General features: G+C 43.1%; 1 protein-coding gene across 1 annotated transcript in view; it reads right to left on the reverse strand.

The window, feature by feature from the left end:
* The window catches only part of LOC126543861 (phospholipid-transporting ATPase ABCA3-like), a 46,885-nt gene that overhangs the window by 4,640 nt on the left and 29,006 nt on the right, over positions 1 to 13,239 (reverse strand). Inside the window, exons 5-7 of the mRNA XM_050190993.3 lie at positions 7,871 to 8,058; positions 6,024 to 6,197; positions 1,661 to 1,874 (exon numbers count right to left, since the gene is read on the reverse strand). Coding sequence (XP_050046950.3) covers positions 1,661 to 1,874; positions 6,024 to 6,197; positions 7,871 to 8,058 — 576 coding nt within the window. The remainder of the gene's footprint in view (positions 1 to 1,660; positions 1,875 to 6,023; positions 6,198 to 7,870; positions 8,059 to 13,239) is intronic.

A 13,239-nucleotide genomic window follows, 5' to 3' on the forward strand; every position in this document is an offset into this window, starting at 1 on the left:
ATATATATATATATATATATATATATATATATATATATATATATATATATATATATATATTGTTTTTCTGGAAAGCAGTAGGGCAGCAATTTTTTTCTTTCATCACAATTTTGAGACGTCGACTTCATAGTGTTCAAAATCTGCCACTTCTACAGCCCATTCATTGCTTTATTGTCGTTATCGTCTATGCTCCCAATGTATCATGCTTTTTTCTTTGTTCTTCGTTAACGTGGAGTCCTTGTACCTCGTATGGCCTTTCCTGGATAGGACTGAATAGGCTTACAGTAGTGAATAAATAAATAAATAAATAAATAAATAAATAAATAAATAAATAAATAAATAAATAAATAATAAATAAATAAATCAACACAACTTTTCCAGCGCCTCTTGCCAGTCACTGAAGGCTCCCTAGAACGCAGATACTGGAATGCTCTTCAGCTTCCTGGTTACGGCCTGTTGAATCGCTTGAACCGAGCCATTGTGCTATCCTTTCATAACCTTCTTCAGTGGGGGGTAGATGTAGAAGTCTGAAGGAGCAAGATCTGGGCTCTAAGTGGCTGGGGAAGCTGTTCGATGCTATGTTTGTTCAATAGATCCATGACAGCAAAGGCAGTGTGGCTCGGCTCATTGTCTTGATGGAGCCTCAATGATCCAGCGATTGCTGGACGGACGACAGCGAGTCTATTTCTCAGTCTTTCAAGTACTTCCACGTAGAATGCAGCATTCAGTCTGACTAGGCGATGCAAATTCTCTGTGAACCACTCTTTTGCAGTACAAAAAGATTATCAACGTCAATTTCATTTTCTACTTGCTCAAGCGGGCTTTTTCGGGCGAGGTGAGGGGGTGGGTCATTCAGAGCTTTGTCGCGCTGTCATGGGGTCGCAGTCAAAACGCCACGACTCGTCTCTGGTGATAACACTTTCGAGAAAATTTGGATTGTCACGAACACAAGAAGTTCTCGACAACTCATGATAAGTCTTTGTTTTAGTTCATCGGTCAACACATTAGGGACTAATTTTCCACAAACGTTTCTCAATACGAAGTTTTCGGTCACAATTTCGTGCGCAACACTTCTTGGCAAGCTTAACTTTTCTGATATCATCCGCATACTCAATCTGCGGTCAGAGTTAAAAAGATTTCGCAATTTCACTGAGGTTTTCTTCCTTTTTGCGATTGAAGGGCGTCTTGACCATTGCTAATTTTCAACTTGCTCTCTTCCCTCCCGAAACTATTTGTGCCACTCGAAAGCACTTGATCGACCCATGGCATCACTACCATAAGCAGTGTTAAATATGTCATGGGTCTCACCCACAATTTTGCCAGTTTGACGCAAAACTTCAGTGCGTAAAGCTGCTCTAACAAATGATTCATTGTGTAGGTGAATCGGCACGTTGAAAGGCGTTCACCTTCAACTCGATCTGCACTTTGTGAAGGCTTGCAGACAACTGGCGACTGGTGCGCTTGCCGCTAAGATCCCCCACCACCCAACCAGCACAGTAGCATCCCCCTCATTCACGACCTGGTGGCAGGAAAGAAATCAGTCCTACTACACCCCTGACAAACCCTGCATATATATATATATATATATATATATATATATATACGTGCCAGCTTAACGCCCCTTTTCCCTGGTAAAGGTTAACGAATGAGTCCGCAGTACCTGGTGGTCATCCTTGAGTTCAATTCCGGCGAAGAGTTGCTCAACAGCCTTCTTCAGCATGGGCGCGCTTGCTACAGCCGTGTGTTTGAGCAAGAACTCGAGACGGTAGCCTTGACCAAACTTTTCTCGCAGGTGCTGGACTGTGCCTAGGCACATCATGCTGCCTTCGACCATGATCGTGAGCCGATCGCAGGAGAACTCGCACTCGTCCATGCTGCGTGTATTCAAGGCCGTACGCAGCAAAGTGTTACGGTAGCAAACCCCATTCGAATGAAGTCACTGTTATGTTGTCATAGCCAAGGTTTCCTCCCGAAACCACTCAAACGTTTCTAAATATGGCTGCTACCGCTGCTGGATTGCCGCATAAAACTTATTTATTTAAGAAAAAGAATAACTTACGCACTCGATGGCGGCATCGAAAGTCGGTCCTCAAGCGCAGCAGCCCGATAAAGTAATCTTTAGGTCTCAATTGCTCGTTATCTTTATTTCCTTGCTTGAAATTTCAAAACATATTGATAAATATGGTAAAGATGAGGGTGCCAAGCACTTCGAGATGGACACAAGTTATTTAATTTTTTTTATAAATCATTCTACCAAATGAAATATTCCACCGACCAGATCAGATTGCAGCTGGTATTCATCTCATATACATGCGGACCTCTGGATGAAACTTTCGTTTACAGGAGGTACGCTTTTATCTGAATGTTTGTCTTTAATACCTGTCTTCTCACTCATATGATATCATTATTGGCAGGACAGCTTCCTCCTCATCGCAGTGCGTATAAGATTTCGTGGTTGTGGCCAGGCATTTTTGGTGTCATCATGCAATATACTTTTTCTGAGTGCGGCTGAAAAAGGATACCTACGGGAAGTCTTCCATGCCCGTCGAATATTAGGCAACAAGCGGATGCATACTTCTATCGTGTCATCGCCAATCGGAGTCGCGGAGTCGCAACACCTAAGTTGGAGTGATTACTGATGCATTTCACATGTTAATATATTCGGAATGGAATGGGAGCCCCAGGTTCCGAAATTAACTTTGGAATGGAATGTGCACAGAGTTCTGCAGCGCTAGATTTTCATTTTATGGGAAACTACAAAACTGGAAACTTTGCTAATTAGACTGAAATTGACTAGGTAAATATTTGAAACTTAAGCAATGTACCGTATCTCGCAGTATTGAAACATACAAAGGGTCATTCAATGGACGGTACAGTTCTAAAGACTTGGAATGATTAGTGCGTTAGAAGTCTCAAATACATATACAGAAGAGAATGTTACACTAAAGACGATGTGAATTATTAAGAGCATCCTTGGCCTGGAACGCCAGAACTGATGCCAAAAACTACGATGCCAACGCTGCATTCTGCTAGAGTCCACGGTATTTTGGAATGGCCATGATATTCTTTTTCAGCTGTGATGTGTGCAGAAGATAAGCTAACCAGCAGTTAGAGATGTGTGCTGGAATAGATGTTCGTTAATATGCCAGTAAATGTGAAGCAAACAAAAACGTCATCTCGGATGCCTACGTAGTACTATGCAAAAGGCTCCGAAGGCAACTAAACTCTTAATGTATAAAGTTCTTGTTCGCCCTGTTACCTATTATACCGCAACAGTCTGGTCACCCCATAACCAAAACAACGTAATCAAACTAGAAGCAGTTCAGGAAAAAGCCATCCGTTGCATTTTTCACCGGTATGATCGCTATTTTCACCCTCGTCTGCACTCCCTACGCTGAAACTAATATTACTTTCTGTACGTCGTGATGTGGAATCATTAAAAGTTTTGCACAACATATTTAACAAGTCCTATCTTACTTCAAACACAGCTTGCATATCTTTCACCAAGCCTTCTTGCTCGCGTAACTTCCACGAGCTTGATTCTAACCCTTGCTATGCTCGTACAAATACTTTCAAGTACATCTACTTTCCCCGAACAATAGAAGTATGAAATTCCTTACCTGGCTGCTTTCGTTCACTGCCGATAAGCGAATTCTAAAGTGCTCTTTACGAAAACCAGTATGTGTAACTACTTAGATTAGGTTTCGTTTCTACTTTATGTGTATGCATATCGCTATGTTGTTGCTTTTAAGAATCGATGAAAACAATTTAAGATGTTGTAAACGATTGTTATGATGTTGTAAGAGTCATTGTTGATTGCACTTTATTTTTTGTTCACCACTGTTTTCACCCACTCCGCCTTTGTCATTCCGGCATGCTCATTTCGCAACTTTCATGCCAATGTGGTCATTTTTCGTAGCCATGTCGCCATTAACTTCCGTCCTCATCACCTCGTCGCCCCTGCGTTGTCATATGGCCCTCTGCACGCCGCCGTCTTTGAGATGTCATGGCCAGAACTTTATTGTGAATCCGTAGTCATCTCTCCGTCCTCTTTATTATATCGTCATGGCAATGCCGCGATTGCGCCGTCAGCACAGCGTCACTGTCAAGCAATTTAGGTCATTATATTGTCGCCAAATTGTAGTAGTGATTTCACGGTCTTAATCCCATTGTCCTCATGCCATTGTCGACGCACCATCGTCGTCATACTGCAATGTTGTAGTAACGGCTAAGGGCAGAGTGGCAAAAAGAGCTTATCTCGAGACCATCTTCCTTATCGGGCGAACCTATGCCCCTATAGCAAGCGACACTCGAAGCCCGACGACAGCGGGGAGCCCAGTTGGCGATCGCCAAAAATTTGACCTACGGGTCAAGTACGCCGGCTTTTAGACGTCGCTAATCGAAGGTCCCATTGTAGTTATTTGTGCTCGCATAGCTTCAAAAAAGTGTAACCCCATGTGCGTTGCGCATACAAACTGATTGAACGATGTTCCGCGAGAGGATACCCAACAGATATAATGAACGATAATTTTCGAGTATAATGCAGGCGAGGCTTGCGATGAGCGATAATCTCAATTTGTCAGCTGGTGAAATACAGAGGTCGAAAAAAGGACAGATAAGCGCATGTGTGAATCTCCCCTCTCATAAAGCGTTGTCTCGATGCTGTAAACAGGAGCACAGGAAACTTAAGTTGACACAGTAAAAAACACATTAAAAGGAACTCCTAGAGTTGCTGAGCGCACGTGGAAGGGCTCAAAGCTCACAACGTGAACTACGTGGGGTCGCGAGTACTGGCGCTGTGATTCAGCAATGCCGTTTGGCAGGAGCCCGTAGTCCACAGCGCCAATCAGTTGTATGACCTGGCAAGGTCCGAAGTATCATCGGAGAAGTTTCTCACGATGTTCTCGTTGACGTATCGTATTATTGGTGGTCCGTCATTTGCTGGTGCTTCATGCGCAGGTGGGCGAGTAGTCGTGGTTCGTGGTCGACTCTGCATAGGCGGCGATGTCGAATTTTTCATGGTCTGTGATGTGTGGCAGCATGACATCCAGAGTAGTCGCCGGGTTCCTTTCGTAAACCAGCTTGAAGAGCTGGGTTACGCGTTGATCAACAACGCGTGATCAGCGTTGTTTCTTCGACTGACATGTGTAAGTGAAGGTTACGTATGAAAAGACGGCATCCCACGTCTCGTGCTTGACGTCGACGTACATTACTTACATGTAGGCGAGGGTATTGTTCACCACTCCGTAAGACCGTTCGTCTCCGGGCACTAGGTAGTTAAGTTCCTGTGGCTTGTGGGCGTGCATTGCAAAATGGCTTGGGTAAGGTCTGCTATAAAGGTCGTTTATTGATCAGTGATGAATACTTCTAGGGCACAATGTCGTAGAAGGATGTTGTGGACGAAGATTTTTGCCAATCAGTCGGAATTCCTTTAGGCAGGGCTTTCGTATTCGCGTACCGGCTGACGCATTGGGTAGCCATGACGACCCACTGATTTCCGGAATCTGACATACGTAATAGTCCCCGATAAGTCTATCACGATTTGTTTGGCATTTGCTGTCGCAAGGAGGATTGAACGGCTGCAGCAATCACGCTTGTCGTGTTGGTGGCGTCTTGCGCCGCTGATAGTATTTGGTGACATCGGTGCACACTAAACATTTGAACACCCTTATGGGTGTTTTAAGGGATGTTTTCTGCATTTACACACACGTCTAGACCTGTCCGCACCCTTTTTGGCCCAAACACCCTATCATAAGGGTGTATACCACATATAAGGTGTGACTTTGCTCGAAGAAGGGAGTTACATCGACGACTGAAGGGTGTTGAACGCATTGATGCATAAATCTCGATAACGTGTACACGTCCGCGCATTAAGCAATGTGTTTATGTATTGCATTTTAAATCCAAAAGCACTTTATGTCCTTTCAGGTAGAAAAGCTGGCGTTCTCCACAACAACAATTTTCCGCTATGCTCACCTTAGATTTATTGTTTATTGTTTCCACTTAGATGTCGCAGTACTTACTTGTGCGACGTGAGCACGAAAGTGGTCCGCGAGCGTTTCTTGATCTCAGCGATGGCTCGGAAGATCTTGTTTCGAGACACCACGTCCACGCCAGCGTAGGGTTCGTCGAGAAATATGAACGGCTGCAGACCCAACAACGCTGCGCCGATGGACAGCTTCCGGCGGTTTCCTCCGCTGTGAGGCAAGAAACAGCGCTCTATTCGCAATCGCGAAATGACAAGCACTTCTCACGTCAAAATAGGCGATGAATGTTGCTTTATGTATCGTTATGGTTACTGAAAGAGTGGAAAAATGGAGCTTCCAAACATGCCCTGTCGTGAGGCAGGGAGTGAGCAGACGACGTCTAGCACTTACACTCCAGGAAAAAAGCATGCGCCTTCTGCATAAGAGCAGGTCCTCGGCAACTTCATTACTCTATTCTAAATTAGTTCCATTAGGTTGTCTGGGCAGCACCTAGGATAGGCTATGATTCGGACCATCTTGATGTGAGTGGTGATAGATAGTGCAATGTGATAGAGGAAAAAGAAGATATACATTATTCCAGCACTAGTGTTGAACGTCCGGCCCGTAATAACGAAATTCCATAACCTGCGGCTACTCGTTAGGGCAGCGGCCATGCTTTTGTGATGCCGGAGAAATTATCAAAGGCCAAAGGCAGTTGGGCCTTTCAAGCACACTTACGACAGAAAATTTTTTTAAATTTGCTGCACGCGATTTCCTTGCGTTTTCTTGTTCTTGCTGTTGCTGTACCGTGGCCAGTCTTTTGACAGAAGACGATGAAACTGTTTAGTTAGAACATTTATTCTTACAATGGCCAAACCCTCCTCATTAGGTCAACGAAGGCTTTAACATTTGTTTCAACGCTTTCGTGGGCGGATTCCCAAGCTGTACACACTAAAGAAAGTAGCCACTCAAGAAAAGAAAAAGAAAATGTGGTATGTACGCTCATTGTAGATGACTTCTGGCAAAAAATGAAAATTAAGTCCTTCGTAACACCCGTAACATCATTGCACTTCTTGAGAAACTGCTTTGCACCAGGGGCCGGCCACCCCTTGATTTATATATATACATATACATATACACGCAGGCCCACAGGACAGATATTTTGCCAGAGCAGTAACCACGCCGGAGTAGCACACTCGTATAATTTATAACAACGAAGCATTCTTTGCATAAGGTAGATTTTAACCGGAGGCGAGCCTGCCATATTCCTTACATTTTGAGCTTAAAACTTCAAATCTGAAATTGAAATCTTGTGCAACCGCAGCGCCATTCTAATTTACTGGAGTCAGGCTAATTTCCTGTCATTTTATATGCTTTGATGCTTTCCATTCGACTCGGTGCCTATAACTTGAAGGAAGTATTTGAACAATAATTATGTAAGGACACTATATTCCTACCTGACACAAAAAAGAACACAGCGTGGGCACACTAAGGCACCGTGTACATAATTGTGTAGGACAATATTAGCGCGTCAACAGCAAAATCACTGACAAAATCAACGGAATATAAATGCGTACCGTTTATCTTAAAGCCCTTCTGATAGTAAGTGTGTTCAAAATTTTAATAACTTGCACAAGATACTTCAATAAGATAAGTGGAAACGTAGGCGGCTGGGTGTGCTTGCTGAATGGGAGTATTTGGCCGAATGGAGCAGCTTATGCAATAGCTGAAAACTCGGCAAAAACAGGAAAATTAAATTTCCATATGCAATCAACTAGAAAATTGCACAGTGGAAGTTTTGCTTCTAAATGGACGGTAACACTGATGAATAATGATGAGTTGGAAATTAAAATTCTGCAGACTTGTCCTGAGAATTCTCAGCTAATTAATTTCGAGTGGCAAACCTGTACAGTCCGCACTCCTTGGAGGCGTACTCCGTGAGGTCGGCAACTGATATGATGCTGTCTATCATGGGCTTCAAATCGCTTTCGGGGATGCCTCTCAGCCGACCAACCAGGTAGAGGTACTCGTACGAATTCAGCCGGTCCAGTAGACCACCTAGCTGAAAGCAGTAGCTGATCTGCGACTGCCACTGTGGTGAAGCAAAAAAAGAAGAAACAAAAACAAATTTTTTCTTCCTGGCTGAATGCACACCCACATTGACTAAAATGGAATCTTTTGTTTCTGTTTCTAACGTATTTTTTTTCAACAATTCCAGCACATTGGCACCTTTTCCTCTCATATGGTACTCCCGTATGCATACTGGAAGTGAGTTGAAGTTGGCGCCAAATGCTCCCCGCTGTGCCCACATTTACTGGCTATGGATGCCTAAATGTGGCTCCGTAAATGTGTGTGTGTGTGTGTGCGTGTTTTTCACGCCTAACGCGGGTGCTTGTGGTAACATCTTGCAATGTTCCTGAAAATTTCTATGTTTTAGCTGTTAACTGATTGACCCACATGTTTTACCCCGCAAGAACTCTGCAACCACGACAGACCTGATATTGGAAGGCTCCGGAACAATGGTCCATACCGCAGGTCGCTTGAAAGATACTTCAAACTAAGGTGTTCTTGCGTTTCGTTCCCCGTATTACTACATTGGGTACACGCCGCAGAAAGAATGCGATGATTTGGGGAGAATTATGCGTTTGCGTTTACGTCGTGTTTAGTTATGATTAGGTAACAAAATTGCGCTTGCGCGGTTTGTAAATTCTATTTTTTTTTCAAAGCTGCAACTGTTTTTTGATGACTCAGTGAAATTATACATTCAGCTAAATTTATGATAATCAGCCTCCATGGAAGGATGCAGAAGAACGTCTCTTCCAATTACTGCTTGAGCGGCACTGGCCAAAAACAATACTTTTAAAGCGATTTTGTCTTTTCATTGCGTCGCATATTTACAGCAAATGGCGCAAGTTATTATTACAGGCTGTGTACTTGTTTGTAAACTGTCAACGTTTTTTTTTCCGTACTTGATGTTGTCATTATATTTGAGGACTGATAGAGTTGTGCTGTTGGCATAATACAACCAAGAAGACATATATGCCTCGTTTACCATGAAATACAAAGTAAAAAAATTAAGGAGGCTTAAGCTGTGGTTTTAAGATCGGAAAGCAATGGCATTCAAAGATCCCCTAGTGCTTCTCACGCTTCCCTGCAACTGCAGCTCTTGCAGCCGTAATGTTTATCCGGAAATGCTAAGCGGCGAACGCTAGGTACGAAGGAGAGCTTTCTGGTAAGCACACGGCCTCTTCCGTAGGCCGCTACCAGAGCTAGTGGGCATCCACGCGACAGAAAAGAAAATTATATCATTTCCAGGTTTCTCTTATTGTTACGCACTTTTAATATTACAGTTTGAGAAGATGTAACATAGAAGGAATGCGCTGTCGGTGTTTTGTTTCATGGCATTTGCTTGTGGGCCTCCATTCTCAACATTGAGAGGAAACACTTTGTAAAGAATGAAAGACAAGGTATGAGCAAATTTAGTGATGGAATTGTGTGGAAATACAACCCGCACGTAATATAACGAGGCGTGGCATGTCCATATACCTAAATATATACGGGAATGCTGTAGGAGCATCCCAACAGCATGGTCAGTCTGCGCTACGTGAAAGGTTCCTTGAACTCCAAGTCGATTCAAATAGAAAAGCTAGAGCGTTTGCAAGGACATATTTTGTAAGTGAAATCCCTGGAAAACACGGAGTAAACTATGGCTCGCGCATTTTAGGCTCGATGTTGCGCAAGTCAACACTTGCACGCGATTTGTGAAAAACAGATTTTTAAAACATAAGGAACATATTGTCCTGAACTAGTAAACTGATTGCTTCAAAATTCGCCCAAATCGTTGAAATGTGCCTCCTTGCTCTGGTGAAGTGTAACATGTTTGTTATCTCCAAATTATTTTTATTACGAACATTTCATAAACAATTATACTTGTACTGGGATGTTTCTGATGCGAAATTGTGGAAGAAAAAGAAAACTGCTAATGTCATTGTTATAGCTCAGTAAAAGGCAAATATTGCGGCACTTTCTGACACAAATATTTTTATAGCTTTAATATCACTAGTTCTCTTTAAATGTTTCTTGATTGAGATACAAGAGAAAAATACACATAAGAATCCCCGTTAAAAGACTTCTCCATATTTCTGAATGCACTTCGTGTGGATGAAAGTAAAAGCCATCACTAAGCACCTAAAAATTTATAAAAGCTTGACTTCAGGGAAAAGTAACAAAATCACAGTATATGAGGTCCCGTTTGTTCCTTATTGTCAAACGCAGATGGGAGGGGAGCGAGTAAAAAAAGAAACTAGAACACAAAAATAGTAAACAAAAACAAAAATGCGGGGAAGAATATTAGCCATATGAAATTCAAGTAGTGCGCTGGGATGCAATGTTGGCTAGCGCACCAAGGAAAGTGCAATTGTCTCCACTCGTATACGGCAACCAGGTTTCAGTCTGCTTATTATGCCAGCAGAAAAGAGTCAGGCAGCTGTTTTGTCTTACAAAAGAGGATGGATACTATGGTCATTTAATTCCCAAAAGAGGTTTCAGTGACGCATAACTGAAAATTAACTTTCATGGCTATCGGCATGCATGAAGAGTGCTCGTGTAAAAATCCGCTTTAAATTTAATTTTCTTGAGATCCGTGAATTGAACTCTACTGGGGCTTTCATGGATAGCGTTGTAATTAGTCTTACTCTGTACAATGAGCAACATTGTCGTGAAAGAAATCACAGCAAGGCAGGGAAAGCAAGCTGAAAAGAAATTAGCTATTCCTAAGGCTATTCCTATTCCTATTCATATTTAGTTTCTGCGAAAAAATTAGTACTAGTTTCACATTTAACCATTCACATAAATTCATCTAGGTGTCCGTCAACATTTATCATCATCGTTATCATAATGGGTCCACTGGAAGTAGAATCCGTCTCCAAGCAACCTCCGGTAATTACTCCTGTATTTCTCTCGCCGATCGTATTTCGTGCAAACATAGTTCCCACTTTAATGACATCTACTTTTCCGCAGCTATATATATATACATATATATATATATATATATATATATATATATATATATATATATATATATATATATATATATAATAGGCTGCAGTTATCGGGTGCCCCATTGGCTATCAAATCCGCCACGATATCGTCCCATCTTTTAACATTAGGCCTAAAAATTTTAGTCCCATCGCTGCTTGCGCGGCGTTCACTTCCATTCCAGTTTCAAGTTCAAGTAGTGAGGGAACGCAACAGTTGTACATATTTCCCTTTAAGGATAGCATTAAGCTGCCAGTCATGACATGGTAGGGCCTGCGCTGTGCAATCCAATTCATTTTTATTCTTTTGCAATTTTATTGTAGAAGTCAAGGTCCCGTATAACCGATTGCTCTAGGTAAACGTATTCTTGCAGAGAATCAGAGGCTCAGAAGCAAAGAAGTTTCGTTATCTTGTCGAATTTTTCTAAATTACCCCCCTGCCCTTTATGTTCCACATAAAATAAATTTCAACCCTACTCCTACATCTTTACGGTTAAACGCCAAGTCCCCTCTATACCTACCCATTACATAACCATTTTATTTTACGCATATATTTAAGGTCCTGTTATTAGTTCTTTCTGCTATGTATTGATTGTTCCAGAATCGTTGACATCCGTTTTAAAATAAGCCCTCTAACTTTCTCGTAGCCTATGCAAGCTATTCTAGAACTATTGGACCCGGACGTTAGTTTCTTGTTTTGCTGACGTCATCATGGCGTACATGGCCTTATGACGCAGGAGCGAGATACGGCCACAGGGCGTCCAGCAATTTTAATGAGCGACGAATGGAGAAATGTATTGTTACTGTTAGGTGTGGCGTGGCTTGATAGAGTCGTAAGAACGTTAGATGCAAATTGCCTGAAAACTACTGTACGTAGTAACAGTATGGCTCCTCTCACGCTGCACTGCTGCTGCTGCACGTTGATTTACACTGCACGCGCTGCTCCGTCTATCGGGGTCACCGAAAAAGGCGCGATCGACGCTCTTTTGACGCCGTCGAGCACCCGTTCAAATCGAAAGGTTGTATTTTTTTCCTCTTTATGCTGTGGAGCATTCCTGGTGCCAATTGTCTGGTTACCTATGATGACATCAAACGCACTATTTGAAGAGTGGCGCGCACCTACCGCCCGATATATCCGGCGACCCAAGTTCGTATGAAGGAGATTCGTAGAAGTCTTTAGACACGAAACGAGAGGCACATACTCAGTGCTCCCCAATCAAGCGTGAAAGAAATTCACTGAAGAACGGTACGTATCGCACATACCCGCCCTGCATCCCCAGTGACCCACTGCCTCATCAACGAGGTTGGTCGAGAAAGCTGCACACAGGTATACAGAGCTGCACAGCCGGTGGCCAAAGTTGATCCGACGGTTGGATTCGAACCCGGTTCCTTTAGAAGAGCAGCATAATGCTCTAACTATTCGACCATGGCCTACACATTGACCCACGTTGGGGTGAAAATGGTTAGCGAAATACATGCATAGGTAGATGGACAGTTAGCCCTCAGAAACTCCGTGAAGTACCCGTGATGGCGATGAAGCATTCAAGCTCTCCGTAGCGTTATAAGTGGGCATGCCGAAGTGCGAAGAACTTCGCTTACTCTCTTTAGAGGTGTTTATCACTGAGACCAAATATTATTTATTTCAATTCCGGGGTTTTACGAGCTGAAACAGCAATCTCGTTATGGGGCATGCTATAGTGGGGGAGTCCGGAAACATTTTGACCGACTCTGGATCTTTAATGTGCACCCCATGCACGGTTCAAGGGCGTTCTTCTATTTCGCAGAAATTTCGCTGCTGTAAGCTATACTTCCGTGCACCTTTGACCGAGTTCACAACAAATAGCAATGGGCGCACGCAGAGGCTAATTGCGGGCCAATGTTTAACAGCTCTGACCTACGCGTGACTGTTGTAAATAAGAACACAATGCCTCTTTTTTGCCCATTTCTACGCATTTTTCCGTGCACGCCAAGCGTTTCCCCAATGTCGATGTCATCAGTGCATGAAGCCAGGCATGTGCTTCGCGTTTGCGAGGAATGCGAGGTGGATTGTGGGCACCTTGTAGGGGAACTGCGCGGGTTAACAACGCAAAAGAAACAAGGACGAGTCGACTACTCCGGGCTAGCGCTGTGGTATGTGTTTCTATCGTGGTGCGCTGTTTTCGCTTCGCAGCTACGGAGCAAGTCGCCCCACAAGATATTTTACTGTGCGGGTCACTTTCATCATTGGCTGTAGCTTA

The sequence above is a fragment of the Dermacentor andersoni genome, chromosome 10 (assembly GCF_023375885.2).
Source record: "Dermacentor andersoni chromosome 10, qqDerAnde1_hic_scaffold, whole genome shotgun sequence".
NCBI lineage: Eukaryota > Metazoa > Arthropoda > Arachnida > Ixodida > Ixodidae > Dermacentor > Dermacentor andersoni.